The 15,776-nt window shown below is 40.7% G+C and overlaps 2 protein-coding genes across 3 annotated transcripts in view; both read right to left on the reverse strand.

The window, feature by feature from the left end:
* The window catches only part of LOC311141015 (snRNA-activating protein complex subunit 4-like), a 28,729-nt gene extending 21,247 nt beyond the window's left edge, over window positions 1-7,482 (reverse strand). The window contains exon 1 of the mRNA XM_084176293.1: window positions 7,322-7,482. The gene's annotated coding sequence lies outside the window, so the exon portion shown is untranslated. The remainder of the gene's footprint in view (window positions 1-7,321) is intronic.
* A 408-nt stretch (window positions 7,483-7,890) lies between these two features.
* On the reverse strand, window positions 7,891-15,776 carry LOC311141595 (endosome-associated-trafficking regulator 1-like). 2 transcript variants are annotated; one of them, XM_084176969.1, is made up of 8 exons: window positions 15,451-15,776; window positions 14,866-14,972; window positions 14,214-14,642; window positions 13,792-13,865; window positions 13,454-13,565; window positions 13,198-13,260; window positions 9,002-9,141; window positions 7,891-8,813 (listed from the first exon to the last, which is right to left on the reverse strand). In XM_084176969.1, exons 1-8 carry the CDS (start codon window positions 15,494-15,496, stop codon window positions 8,723-8,725), a joined length of 1,062 nt encoding a protein of 353 aa, XP_084033095.1. In that variant the 5' UTR covers window positions 15,497-15,776; the 3' UTR covers window positions 7,891-8,722. The 2 variants fall into 2 exon arrangements, with proteins under 2 accessions (XP_084033095.1, XP_084033094.1); XM_084176968.1 differs by having other exon boundaries at window positions 14,205-14,642; window positions 15,451-15,754.

Raw genomic sequence — 15,776 nt, forward strand, 5'->3', positions numbered from 1 at the left:
ATTGCAAACAAAGGTTTCTGTACCAAATATTAAGTTCTGCTTTTCTGATGTATCAAATACTTATGTCATGCAATAAAATTCAAATTCATTACTTAAAAATCATACAATGTGATTTTCTGGAAATTACAGACCTCTACATGCTTTGTAAGTAGGAAAACCTGCAAAATCGGCAGTGTATCAAATACTTGTTCTCCCCACTGTATATGTACAAGCAAGGACAGAGTGGCATGGACTAAGATACAGAATAATATTATAGAATAGAATGCAGTATATACATCTGAGATGAGTAGTGCAAGATATGTAAACATAGACGCTAACTACAGTGCATTCGGAAAGTATTCAGACCCCTTGACTTTTTCCACATTTTGTTACGTTACAGCCTTATTCTAAAATGGATTTTTTTTTTATATCCTCATCGATCTACAAACAATACCCCATAATGACAAAGCGAAAACACGTTTCTAGAAATGTTTGCAAATAAAACAGAAATACCTTATTTACATAAGTATTCAGACCCTTTGCTATGAGACTCGACATTTAGCTCAGGTGCATCCTGTTTCCATTGATCATCCTTGAGATGTTTCTACAACTTGATTGGAGTCCACCTGTGGTAAATTCAATTGATTGGACATGATTTGGAAAGGCACACACCTGTCTATATAAGGTCATGAGGTCGAAGGAATTGTCTGTAGAGTTCCGAGACAGGATTGTGTCAAGGCACAGATCTGAGGAAGGGTACCAAAACATTTCTGCAGCATTGAAGGTCCCCAAGAACACAGTGGCCTCCATCATTCTTAAATGGAAGAAGTTTGTAACCACCAAGACCTAGAGTGGGCCGCCCGGCCAAACTGAGCAATCGGGGGGAGAAGAGCCTTGGTCAGGGAGGTGACCAAAAACCCAATGGTCACTCTGACAGAGCTCCAGAGTTCCTCTGTGGAGATAGGAGAACCTTCCAGAAGTACAACCATCTCTGCAGCACTCCACCAATCAGGCCTTTATGGTAGAGTGGCCAGACTGAAGCCACTCCTCAGTAAAAGGCACATGACAGCCCGCTTGGAGTTTACCAAAAGGCACCTAAAGGACTCTCAGACCAAGAGAAACAAGATTCTCTGGTCTGATGAAACCAAGATTGAACTCTTTGGCCTGAATGCCAAGCGTCACGTCTGAACTTGAACCCAATCGAACATCTCTGGAGAGACCTGAAAATAGCTGTGCAGCGACGCTCCCCATCCAACCTGACAGAGCTTGAGAGGATCTGCAGAGAAGAATGGGAGAAACTCCCCAAATACAGGAGTGCCAAGCTTGTAGCGTCATACCCAAGATGACTCAAAGCTGCCAAAGGTGCTCCAACAAATTACTGAGTAAAGGGTCTGAATACTTATATAAATGTGATAAGTGTTTTATTTTTAATAAATTTGCAAAAATTCTAAAAACCTGTTTTTGCTTTATCATTATGGGGTATTGTGAGTAGATATATGAAGAAAAAACAATTGAATCAATTTTAGAATAAGGCTGTAACGTAACAAAATGTGTAAAAAGTCAAGGGGTCTGATTACTTCCCGAATGCACTGTACCTTTAGTGCCTATTGATGATAGTATTTTCTGGCCGGGGGACTTTTGTTAAGAGTCCAGACGTTCGTTTTGAACTTTAAAACCAGGGGTTGGAACCGGTTCAGGGAACAGAACCGAAAACAACAAATTTTCTAGGTACAAAATCAGAACCGAGAACAAAAGTAATTTATACTGTTCCGGAATAGAACCGTTATTTTAAAAGCATGGGAACTGGTTAATAACGTTATTTTACGTTCCAGGCATTTTTTTTTGCAACAAAGCGCCTATGCAAAGCCTTCATTCCAGTGTCTGCCCATATCCATCCTGCCCTGCCTTTCAAACATTTTTGAAAGCCAAGTCAACAAACAGATCACCGACCATTTCGAATCCTACCGTACCTTCTCCGCTATGCAATCCGGTTTCCGAGCTGGTCATGGGTGCACTTCAGCCACGCTCAAGGTCCTAAACGATATTATAACCGCGATCGATAATAGACAGTACTGTGCAGCCGTTTTCATTGACCTGGCCAAGGCTTTCGACTCTGTCAACCACCGCATTCTTATTGGCAGACTAAATAGCCTTGGTTTCTCAAATGACTGCCTCGCCTGGTTCACCAACTACTTCTCAGATAGAGTTCAATGTGTCAAATCGGAGGGCCTGTTGTCTGGACCTATGGCAGTCTATGGGGGTGCCACAGGGTTCAATTCTTGGGCCGACTCTTTTCTCTGTGTATATCAATGACGTCGCTCTTGCTGCTGGTGACTCTCAGATCCACCTCTATGCAGACGACACCATTTTGTATACATCTGGCCCTTCATTGGACACTGTGTTAACAAACCTCCAAACGAGCTTTAATGCCATACAACACTCCTTCAGTAGCCTCCAACTGCTCTTAAACACTAGTAAAACTAAATGCATGCTCTTCAACCGAACGCTGCTTGCACCCGCCCACCCGACTAGAATCACTACTCTCGACGGGTCTGACCTAGAGTATGTGGACAACTACAAATATCTAGGTGTCTGGTTAGACTGTAAACTCTCCTTCCAGACTCACATTAAGAATCTCCAATCCAAAGTTAAATCTAGAATCGGTTTCCTATTTCGCAACAAAGCCTCCTTCACTCATGCTGCCAAACATGCCCTCGTAAAACGGACTATCCTACCGATCCTTGACTTCGGCGATGTCATTTACAAAATAGCCTCCAACACTCTACTCAGCAAATTGGATGTAGTCTATCACAGTGCCATCCGTTTTGTCTCCAAAGCCCCATATACTACCCACCACTGTGACCTGTACGCTCTTGTTGGCTGGTCCTCACTACATATTCGTCGCCAAACCCACTGGCTCCAGGCCATCTATAAATCACTGCTAGGCAAATCCCCGCCTTATCTTAGCTCATTGGTCACCATAGCAACACCCACCCGTAGTCTGCGCTCCAGCAGGTATATCTCACTGGTCATCCCCAAAGCCAACACCTCCTTTGGCCGCCATTCCTTCCAGTTCTCTGCTGCCAATGACTGGAACAAATTGCAAAAATCTCTGAAGCTGGAGACACTTATCTCCCTCACTAACTTTAAGCATCAGTTGTCAGAGCACCTTACCGATCACTGCACATGTACACAGCCCATCTGAAATTAGCCCGCCCAACTACCTCATCCCTATATTGTTATTTATTTTGCTCATTTGTACCCCAGTATCTCTATTTGCACATCATCTCTTGCACATCTATCATTCCAGTGTTAATACTAATTGTAATTATTTTGCACTATAGCCTATTTATTGCCTTACCTCCATAACTTGCTACATTTGCACACACTGTATATATATTTATTTCTGTTGTATTTTTGACTTTGTTTTGCCCCATATGTAACTCTGTGTTGTTGTTTTTATCGCACTGCTTTGCTTTATCTTGGCCAGGTCGCAGTTGTAAATGAGAACTTGTTCTCAACTGGTTTACCTGGTTAAATAAAGGTGAAATAAATAAATAAATAAAAGTTGAAAACCTTTGCCACTGCGTATGCAACCTGCCCCTCCCCCTCCTAAGAATAGTCTACTGTAGCCTGCGTGATTCAGAGATTAGGGAGAGAGAGATTTAATAAGATAATAATGTATTAACTTTTTAAATACTAGATAAGGACACTATAGTTATCATGTTTCACATTGGATTTAACTACAAAAAGGTATTTTTAATCTGGTGCTGCTCTGCACACACAAGCTTGTTAGCTAGCTATCTAGCTCGGGTCCAATGTTAGTTAAGACAACTCTCTGAAGTTCAGACATTCAAAGTTCCTTTATAGAAGCCACTCCTCCGTAGATAATTATGTGGGCCTAATTCAGATAATGGTTGTCATAACAAGATGCCCAGCGCGTCAAACCAAGCCTCCTCCTCCACCTGCAAAATTTCAGACACATCTCGCGCCCTACACTTGTCTGTCCAATGCATGTAAATAGCTTGCCTGCTCCATAGCAAGCTGCTCTATCCGCACCAGCGTATGTGAGCGGAGCGTGCCCAATTTTACTGGAGCGACATTCCCAACCGCTGGAGCGTCGGCCTTCTCGCGAGCAGTTGGCAGTTGTTACACGCTGGCTAGATGAAACATCCACAACTAAAGAATCATTGTGGAATCTTTAAAGACACTTATCCCAAAAGTATGATGTGTACTTACTACGTGCACATGCTAAAAGAAAGGAATGAGGTGGGTAGATAACTAGGTGTGTCATTGTAGCAAAGTATTTATTAACAAAAAATCTGGTCTCTTAAACGTTTCATTCATTTTGGTTATATTATCTATTCAATAGGCCATCATTTATTTTGGCCTAATAAGCCTGGCATATTCTCACGGTCAAGGAGCTTTCAGTTTTGATTGGGTTATTTTGCCTAAAAACCTTTAGGCCTACCTATAGAAAAATAAAAAATAAAACTCTGCACCTCTGCCCAGCCTGGCAAGAGTGGCCAAAAGGGTGTTTAGCATCCCCAGTGGCTCTGCAGGGGTGGAGAGGATATTCTCCGCTGCTGGCCGGCTCTCCAGGCACCATCGCATGAACCTGAAGCCATAGACTGGCCAAACTCGTGTTTCTAAAAATTAATTCTAAAACTTAATTGAAAGGCACTAATAAGTCATTTTTTGTTTAATTTGTATTTAATTCTAAGTCACAGCCTATATGCACAATTTAATGACTAATTATTTAATAGAACGAAATGTTGTTTAAATGCTGTCCCTACCAGCCCATTGTGTTGCACTCGCAAATGCTTCATTTATTATTTTTTTAATTTAGCAGACGCTCTTATCCAGAGCTTGCATACATTTTTTTTCTTCATACTTCACAATGTATTTCCTTGTAGGCTATAGCCTTCAAATAATTCAAATAATATTGCCTATATAATTCATTTTCATTCCTTCTTAGGCTCCCGGTCTGGCTCCTGATCTATTTAGAGTGTTTACATGCTGTTTAATATGACATGTAGCCTATTTGAAATGATGTTCGCTTCTTACATTCACCTTTTCATGTTTATTCACAAATACTTTTCATTCAAATCCATATGGTTTGGATTCAATAGTTAAAAACCAATTGGTAAGTCCAGGTAGTCACAAAAATAGATGGGTGTTGGTTAAATTGTGATTTTAAATGAGCTTCTTTCCCTGTGAGCATGGAGCGGTTTTTAGAGGAGGGGTAGAAAAGGAGCGCTAGAAAAGGACATGGTGCACCAGAGCGGTTACTCACCACTCATTGGATTTCCAACCCCTCAACTCTGCTCACAACTCTGATCTGCACTGATTGGTGAAGTAAATTAATGTTGAGCTAAATCCCCCCCACCCCCCAAAAACCGTTACTTTTTAGGGGTTTGAACCGGTTCAGAACTTTATTTTGCTGGTCGGAACAGTGGAATGGAATGAAAAAAAAAATACGGTTCTATTCAGAACGAAACGATTGAAAAATAATTTAACCCCTGGTTCAAACGCATCACTTGCGGTACGGTTTTGGAAACATAAGGAACATATCTTTCATATCAGCGAGAAATTACTACACACCTTACAGCACTTGTTACCGGAAGACAGATGCCGCCACCTGTGATTATTAGCCATCTAGTGAGCAGTGGTGTAAAGTACTTTAAAGGACTACTTAAGTAGTTTTTTTGGGGTATCTGTACTTTACTTTTTATATTTTTGACTACTTTTACTTCACTACATTCCTGAAGAAAATAATGTACTTTTTACTCCATACATTTTCCCTGACAACCAAAAGTACTCGTTACATTTTGAATGCTTAGCAGGACAGGAAAATAGTCAAATTCACGCACTTATCAAGAGAACATGTGGTCATCCCTACTGCCTCTGGTCTGGCCAACTCACTAAACACAAATCCCATATTTTGTAAATAATGTCTGAGTGTTGGAGCGTGCCCCTGGCTATCCGAAAAAAAAAAAAAAAAAAGAAATTGTGCCATCTGCTTTGCTAAATAATATGATTTTTTAATGATTTATACTTTTACTTTTGATACTTAAGTATTATTTAGCGATCACATTTACTTTCATACTTAAGTATATTTAAAACCAAATACCTTTAGACTTTTATTCAAGTAGTATTTTACTGGCTGATTCACTTTTACTTGAGTAACTTTCTATTAAGGTATCTTTACTTTTACTCAAGTATGACAATTAGGTACTTTTTCCACCACTGCTAGTGAGTAAGCGTAACTGGGGAGGAAGTGTAGTTCGTCAACTGGAGGCACAGTTTATAGATCTGCTACGGTAAGTGCATCTTTTTTATTTGAAAGATTATTTCTCGCGAATATGAAAGATAAGGGGCATATCAGCATATGTTTCGAAAACCGCTTCGCAAGCGATGATTATTGACGTTTCTAAACGTTAAAACACAACGTCGGTATTGTAGTTCACACACAGACAACAGTGGGCTAAACTAGCCACTGAAAACCCTACGGAGAAGGGTTTTTGAGCTATGTTTGGTGTAGCACAGAGACTTTTCGACCAACCTTAACTTGGCAATACTATCTTAATTCTCGATTCGGCCAAACAAATTGCCGCATTTCATGATGACACTCATCTGTCTCCATCAATGAGAGAATATTTGAAATAGACAAGATTGCAGCAAACACATTGTTGGATTACTTCATGGAGCAAAAAAAAAATTTTTTAATAAGGGAGCATCTTCTCAATTCAAGCGCACCACTAGCAACTGGACAAGGACATTTTAGAAGATAGATGTTTGGTCGAATTGAGAACGAAGATAGTATCGCCAAGTTAAGGTTGGTCGAAAATTCTGTGCGACACCAAACAGTACCTAACCTGTAACTCCCAGGAATGGATACCAAACATCTTTCAATATCTGTTGTAACAAGCTGTAGCTAGTGTCAACATAAACAGCAAACTAGGGGGTTGTCACTAGTTACCACAGCCATAAACCCCGCCCATTTCTACAATGTATCTTCTTAAAATGTGTTTTTAAACCTAACCTTAACCACACTGCTAATATTATGGCTACCCTTAAATAAAAAACAAAAAACTGAATTTTACGATATAGCCAATTTTGACTTTGTGGCTGTGGTAGCTAGCAAACTAGTGGAAACTCGAGCTGGTGGGGCGTGCTGGAATCCAAACCCATGCGCGAACAGCAACATAACATTTGCAACTAAATCAGTAACTAACAAACAACACCTGAAATAACCCTAAATCAAAAGCAACATCCATCAACTTCAGCATCAGTCATAAAGTATGGTCTAATTTAGCTCGAGCTAACTAGCGTTACTTACCAAAAGTGTCATCCAAGCAGACAAGTTAACAGATGTGTCTTGATATGATTTACACAAAATATGATGTGGAAAATATGTTAGAAATATGTTAAACAAGTAACTGGCTAGCTAGCTAAATCCCAATAAAATTGGTTGGCATGCTGTTTCGTTTAACATCTCTACGCGCCGCAAACGACAGGGCTGGAACATTAGCACATTTCCCAGCATGCAATTTTGAAGGAATCAAAATTTGTTGTCTTTAATATCGTGGCATTCATAAATAATTTAGATTAAACGAATGTTCCAACTCAATTCCTTGATTAAAACAATCAAATTTAGCGTTGTAATCGTCAAATGCATGAAACACCCACAATGCAACACGAGTGCCACAGTAAACGTCACAGGCTTTACAGAGCAGTTCTAGTTTCTCAACGTTACTTGCTATCTGGGATCCTTGGAACGTCCCTACCCCAATTGAAGTTGAACTGTAAAATGGTTAATGGCAAGTGTTAAGTAAGGGTTAAGGTTAGGGATAGCACTAACCCTTTCTAAACTCAGAGCGTTTAAAAATAATAATAATTAGACGGAGTCAATGCTAAAACAAAAGTGTATTTTCCAGATTAGCACAATACATCATCAAAATACAATACACACATTAACCTACACATACACATTAGAGGGAGGGGGGTTATGGGTTGAGATTCTGTACATGGTGGTGGCTGGTAGGATCCACATAACTGTTATCCAATCAGGCCAACAAAAAAAAGGCTAACTATGTTTGGCATTCATGAATACCTATGAAATTAATGCCAAATGTCCATTTGACCTGGTATAATAATGTATTTATTTATTATTTAATACTGGTACAATCAACAAAAACTCAATCAAAGACACGCATTACTAACCAGACTCTCTGACAGTCTCAGCAAAAGTCAATACAATACAATTTCTGGTTTAAAAAATGTAGTGCTATCAGACGTTGGAAAACGTAGGAAGTAATTAACTGACAAGTAGCTACAGAAATCTCCTGATAATTCATACTGCGAATAGTAGGACTACATTCAAGCAAAGATTGTGTGGAACATATGCAGTGTAAAATGTGTAAACAATGCTCACAAAATAAAACACAACCAACTTTGAGTCACATGTTTATTAATCGGAATCTTGAGTCATATTTGCCTCAGCTTTAAATACAGCTGTTAGCATAATGTTTTCAAATGGCCTGTTAAAGTGGTTCAAAACGAAAGATTTTATGAAGTAAAAGTAAAAAAAAGCAATAATTTTTATTTTGTCACAAATCAGTGCACACACCACAACTTTAGATTCTCTGTGAGTGTTGAGTGACACTGACACGCCATCATTGTTTTCCAGTTCCTTGCTGGATGGTCCTAGATCTGAACTCTATAGCCTCCTTAAACTCCATCAGCCTTCATTGTGAATCTCAGATATGTTGTCGATGGACTGCAGCAGTTGAGATACTAGACAAAGAGTTTCTGCTCCTGTAAGTAATTGCCTGTGGACAGAATCAAACTGAAAGCCTGGTCAAAGAACTTGGAGCAAATACCACAATGTTTAATTATGGTTAGAAAACACTATGAACTGAAATTGCATGTTGCATTTGACCAAATACCCACACAATCAATATTAGGAACTGTCTATTCACATCTGTATGCAGATGACACTATGGGAGGGAAACCTTACTTGATGGAAGTCTCAGCATTGAGTGCTGCTTTGTTAAGGTACTCCGAGGCCACTTGTGCGTTATGTTTCATAGTATTTAAGGCAGCTGTCTCTCTAGCTCGAAGTCTCTCATTCTCATACCGGCACCCCTCCACTTGGCCCTGCAATATAAAGAGGATCAAATCATGCAACAGTGTTTCTCCTAGGATTTTTTTCAGCAGTAGTGGCAAGGGTTGCGCTACTAGCGCTAGCGCAATGTCATGCTAGCTGTTCCCATAGATACACTTCCATTCATTGAGCCAACGACTATCCATTTGAAAGCATGTCTCAGCAGAAATATATATACACTGATTAGACAAAACATTAGGAACACTTTCCTAATATTGAGTTGCACCCCCTTTTGCCCTCAGAACAGCCTCAATTTGCGGGGAATGGACTCTACAAGGTGTCGAAAGCGTTCCACAGGGATGCTGGCCCACGTTGACTTCAATGCTTCCCACAGTTGTGTCAAATTGGCTGGATATCTTTTGGGTGGTGGACCATTCTTCATACACAAGGGAAACTGTTCAGTGTGAAAAACCCAGCAGCGCTGCAGATCCTGACACACTCAAACCGGTGCGCCTGGTACCTACTACCATACCCAGTTCAAAAGGCACTTAAATATTTTGTCTTGCCCATTCAACCTCTGCATGGCACACATACACAATCCATGTCTCAATTGTCTCAAGGCTTAAAATTCCTTGTCTCCTCCCCTTCATCTACACTAATTTAAGTGATTTAACAAGTGACATAAATAAGGGATGATAGCTTTCACCTGGATTAACCTGGTCAGTCTATGCCATGGAAAGAGCAGGTGTTCCTAATGTTTTGTACACTCAGTGGGGAGAACAAGTATTTGACACACTGCCGATTTTGAAGGTTTTCCTACTTACAAAGCATGTAGAGGTCTGTAATTTTTATCATAGGTACACTTCAACTGTGAGAGACGGAATCTAAAACAAAAATCCAGGAAATCACATTGTATGATTTTTAAGTATTTAATTTGCATTTTATTGCATGACATAAGTATTTGATACATCAGAAAAGCAGAACTTAATATTTGGTACAGAAACCTTTGTTTGCAATTACAGAGATCATACGTTTCCTGTAGGTCTTGACCAGGTTTGCACACACTGCAGCAGGGATTTTGGCCCACTCCTCCATACAGACCTTCTCCAGATCCTTCAGGTTTCGGGGCTGTCGCTGGGCAATACAGACTTTCAGCTCCCTCCAAAGATTTTCTATTGGGTTCAGGTCTGGAGACTGGCTAGTCCACTCCAGGACCTTGAGATGCTTCTTACGGAGCCACTCCTTAGTTGCCCTGGCTGTGTGTTTCGGCTCGTTGTCATGCTGGAAGACCCAGTCACGACCCATCTTCAATGCTCTTACTGAGGGAAGGAGGTTGTTGGCCAAGATCTCACGATACATGGCGCCATCCATCCTCCCCTCAATACGGTGCAGTCGTCCTGTCCCCTTTGCAGAAAAGTATCCCCAAAGAAATGATGTTTCCACCTCCATGCTTCACGGTTGGGATGGTGTTCTTGGGGTTGTACTCATCCTTCTTCTTCCTCCAAACACGGCGAGTGGAGTTTAGACCAAAAAGCTATATTTTTGTCTCATCAGACCACATGACCTTCTCCCATTCCTCCTCTGGATCATCCAGATGGTCATTGGCAAACTTCAGACGGGCCTGGACATGCGCTGGCTTGAGCAGGGGGACCTTGCGTGCGCTGCAGGATTTTAATCCATGACGGCGTAGTGTGTTACTAATGGTTTTCTTTGAGACTGTGGTCCCAGCTATCTTCAGGTCATTGACCAGGTCCTGCCGTGTAGTTCTGGGCTGATCCCTTACCTTCCTCATGATCATTGATACCCCACGAGGTGAGATCTTGCAAGGAGCCCCAGACCGATGGTGATTGACCGTCATCTTGAACTTCTTCCATTTTCTAATAATTGCGCCAACAGTTGTTGCCTTCTCACCAAGTTGCTTGCCTATTGTCCTGTAGCCCATCCCAGCCTTGTGCAGGTCTACAATTTTATCCCTGTTGTCCTTACACAGCTCTCTGGTCTTGGCCATTGTGGAGAGGATGGAGTCTGTTTGATTGAGTGTGTGGATAGGTGTATTTTATACAGGTAACGAGTTCAAACAGGTGCAGTTAATACAGGTAATGAGTGGAGAACAGGAAGGCTTCTTAAAGAAAAATGAACAGGTCTGTGAGAGCCGGACTTCTTACTGGTTGGTAGGTGGTCAAATACTTTTGTCATGCAATAAAATGCAAATTAATTACTTAAAAATCATACAATGTGATTTTCTGGATTTTTGTTTTAGATTCCGTCTCTCACAGTTGAAGTGTACCTATGATAAAAATTACAGACCTCTACATGCTTTGTAAGTAGGAAAACCTGCAAAATCGGCAGTGTATCAAATACTTGTTCTCCCCACTGAATATATATTTTTTAATACAGAATTCTTTTCTGCGGTGGCAACAATTCAGCAGCGGTCGGCCACCGCTGTTAAATAAATATAGGGGAAACACTGTGCAAACATACAGTACCAGTCAAAAGTTTGGACACACCTACTCATTCAAGGGTTTTTCTTTATTTTTACTATTTTCTACATTGTAGAATAATAGTGAAGACATCAAAACTATGAAATAACACATATGGAATCATATAGTAACCAAAAAAGTGTTAAACAAATCAAAATATATTTTATATTTGAGTTTCTTCAAATAGCCACCCTTTGCCTTGATGACATATTTGCACACTTTTGGCATTCTCTCAACCAGCTTCACCTGGAATGCTTTTCCAACAGTCTTGATGGAGTTCCCACATATGCTGAGCACTTGTTGGCTGCTTTTCCTTCACTTTGCAGTCCGACTCATCCCAAACCATCTCATTTGGGTTGAGGTCGGGGGATTGTGGAGGCCAGGTCATCTGATGCAGTACTCCATCACTCTCCTTCTTGGTCAAATAGCCCTTACACAGCCTGGAGGTGTGTTGGGTCATTGTCCTGTTGAAAAACAAATAATAGTCCCACTAAGCCCAAACCAGATGGGATGGCGTATCGCTGCGGGAATGCTGTGGTAGCCATGCTGGTTAAGTGTGTCTTGAATTCTAAATAAATCACAGACAGTGTCACCAGCAAAGCACCCCCACACCATAACACCTCCTCCTCCATGCTTTACGGTGGGAACTACACATGCGGAGATCATCCGTTCACCCACACAGCGTCTCACAAAGACAGGGCGGTTGGAACCAAAAATCTCAAATTTGGACTCCAGACCAAAGGACACATTTCCACCGGTCTAATGTCCATTGATCATATTTCTTGGCCCAAGCAGGTCTCTTCTTCATATTGGTGTCCTTTAGTAGTGTTTTTTTTGCAGCAATTCGACTATGAAGGCCTGATTCACACAGTCCCCTCTGAACAGTTGATGTTGAGATGTGTCTGTGACTTGAACTCTGTGAAGCATTTATTTGGGAAGCAATTTCTGAGGCTGGTAACTCTATTGAACTTATCCTCTGCAGCAGAGGTAACTCTGGGTCTTCCATTCCTGTGGTAGTCCTCATGAGAGCCAGTTTCATCATAGCACTTGATGGTTTTTGCGACTGCACTTGAAGAAACTTCCAAAGTTCTTGAAATGTTCCGTATTGACTGACCTTCATGTCTTAAAGTAATGATGGACTATCGTTTCTCTTTGCTTATTTGAGCTGTTCTTGCTATAATATGGACTTGGTCTTTTACCAAATAGGGCTTTCGTCTGTATACCCCCCCTACCTTGTCACAACACAACCGATTGGCTCAAACGCATTAAGAAGGAAAGAAATCCCACAAATTAACTTTTAAGAAGGCACACCTGTTAATTGAAATGCATTCCAGGTGACTACCTCATGAAGCTGGTTGAGAGAATGCCAAGAGTGTGCAAAACTGTCATCAAGGCAAAGGGTGGCTATTTGAATAATCTCAAATATAAAATATATTTTGATTTGTTTTGGTTACTACATGATTCCATATGTGTCATTTCATAGTTTTGATGTCTTCACTATTATTCTACAATGTAAAAAAAATAGTAAAAATAAAGAAAAACCCTTGAATGAGTAGGTGTGTCCAAATTGTTGACTGGTAGTGTATGTCAATGGAGCTAATCATGCAGTAACACCAGTAAGAGTCAAACCTGTAATTGATGAAGCTCCTGTTTGAGTTTTGATACAATGTTTTCAGCCTTCACTGCTCGGTTCTGTCAAGAAGAAAAGGTCAAAGTAATGAATAAGACTTCATATCTCAACACACTTCTGTTTAGTAACTAATCATGACATTTGCTTGTAATTTTATTGAGATATATTTCACATCTTCCAGATGATCAGTGAACAAAACATATTCTTAATCCTTGACAAACTGATGAAGTAGGAGAAAGAGGGACAGGTGCATACGGTCATTAACTGCAGGTTCTGCTCTACGGAGTGGACCATGGTCTCTAAAGCCTGAGCCTCCCTCTCCTCCTGCACTCTTCTCTTGTGCAACTCATCTGTGAGGTGTCGAATTCTATGGGTCAGTCAGAGAGACATGATGATGAGCATAGGTTTAACATTCTTTAAATAGCATGAACATGTGTACAGTTGACATCTTCAATATACATCTGAAGAGGGATATTCAAAGCTTTACTCCCATGCCATAACATAATATAAGGGCTTTAACACCATCCCCTAAATTCCTCTCACACCCCAGGAAGGTCTGTACTTAGCAGACCATATCACTTCTGTCCACCTACCTTTGACCATCATTCTCAGACTTTTTCACAAGATCTTTAATGTTCTTCCTGAGCTGCGCATTTTCCTCCCTCAGCTTTAAAAGAGAAACAGAAATAAACAAAATAAAATACCAACCACACATGGGGGGTATACTACAAAGCAGGATCTATGAGTTGGCCAGCTAACTTTGATAAACAACCAGAAATAACTATTGATTTTCTGCTTAATTAAAAAAAACTAAACTTGGATATGTGATTTTGTTTGTTGAGTCAATTAGACCATGCCCATTTCAAGCTTATGTTTCTAAAAAATGTAGTTATTTTAGAATATTTTGGCAAGTTAGCTGACTAACTCATCGATCCTGCTTTGTAGTATACCCCTATGATATCCAGTTTGAAGGGATGTCCATCTGTAAGCAAAGAGAGAGAGATACCAAAATAACCTTTTGTTGATCCCTATGGCCATTCTCTGTACTACTCTTCTTGGTCTTGTAGGAGAGCTCTGCCATGGATGTCTTGTCATCTCCCTCATAGTTCACTGGTGCCCTCCTGTCCCTGAGGGCCTTTGGTGAGAATTCTTCATCCATCTGCCATACAGATGAGGAAGTATCCTCTTCTTCCTCGGTGCACAGGGAAGACTGACCAGAGTATGTGCTGCTGTCTGCTGCTGCAGTGCCACACAGTCTAAATTCATGTGCCTCCTCAATAGCTGATGGCTGGTAACTCCCAGCCCACTCCTCTGTCTCATTGTCCAGAGACTGAGGAAACGGTGCGGGGTCTATGTAAAAGTGTCCCTGGAAGTCTTGATCGAAGCTCTTAGGGCCCGGGGTAGTATATTCCCCCTCTGCCAGGAATGTGCTCCCATATGCCTTCTACAACACAAGATGCAGCAGTAAGAAGGTAGGTCACCTTCACAACAAAATTACATCAAAAGTAATAATCTTAACAGTGGTCAGACTTTTCAATATTATGCAGTGACATTTTTCAAATGAATGAACACCTCCAATGACCTAACACCAAATTACATGCATAGGCTTTGTAACAGTTCATCTCTGGGATTGAATGTAACACTGGTTCATTTAAAATGATCAGCACCTTTCGCGTTGAGTACTTCTTCTCATCTGGATCCCCTTGGTTTTTACTGCGGATGAACTCTTTGAAGGAGAAGGGATTCATATCGTCACCATCTTCTCGGACTTCATCTATGAAATAAGACATATCGGTACATATTTGGAAGATAGTCATTTTCAAACTGTCTAGTTGTCATTATTGGAGACACACAAGAGTTTGACTTTGTTGTGGATGACACGTGCCATGAGATTTGTAATAACCTGTGAGTCCAGAATGTCTCACTAAATGACAGCACCGTGCCAGAGTACTTTGACCAGGAGGAAGCATGCCCCCTACTGGCCCTCCAACACCATGCCAGCAGCATGATCTCAAACAACCACCCAGGCCAAACCAGCACAGTAGCAGAGGTTTTCAACCCAACACTAATCACACACATCATCACTCGCTGATCACTCTTCGATGGCGCTGAACAGATGTGCACCTGCCTTAGGTAGATTGGATGTGTGTTGTCTCATACAATGATGTGAATATTAAGTAGCCTATGTCATCTGGATACTGATCAGCTAGTTTAGTATCTATACTGGATTAACTACGGAATTAACAACTTACCATCTTCAATTATAAGAGTTTTTGCAGATGTTTTATGCTTTGCCATGTTGATGGTTAACCAGTCAATCGGTGATGGTATGAATGGTAGCTAGCTAGCACAGAAAGCTAACGTTACTTAGCTAGCTAGGTTGCGGAAAACAAGTGTGACACGGTCCATTGATTATTAACTCCCGAAATAATGTAGCTAATTACTGGATGTAGGCTAAATGACTTGTCCTAAGAATGGTAATTGATCAAAATGACATGGTCCATATCAGATGTGTATATCCATGCAGCAAATGTTAGCTAGCTGCTGAAAATCACGTGGAAAATCCTAAACTTCTCAC

This window comes from Coregonus lavaretus (genome assembly GCF_964263955.1).
Source record: "Coregonus lavaretus genome assembly, chromosome: 14".
Lineage (NCBI taxonomy): Eukaryota > Metazoa > Chordata > Actinopteri > Salmoniformes > Salmonidae > Coregonus > Coregonus lavaretus.

Coding starts and splice junctions, on each gene's coding strand:
- LOC311141595 (XM_084176968.1), bottom strand. CDS start 15,496: ATGGCAAAGCATAAAACATCTGCAAAAACTCTTATAATTGAAGATG. Junction 13,566..13,791: donor TCTGAGAATGATGGTCAAAG/GTAGGTGGACAG, acceptor ACTGACCCATAG/AATTCGACACCTCACAGATG. Junction 13,261..13,453: donor AGAACCTGCAGTTAATGACC/GTATGCACCTGT, acceptor TCTTCTTGACAG/AACCGAGCAGTGAAGGCTGA.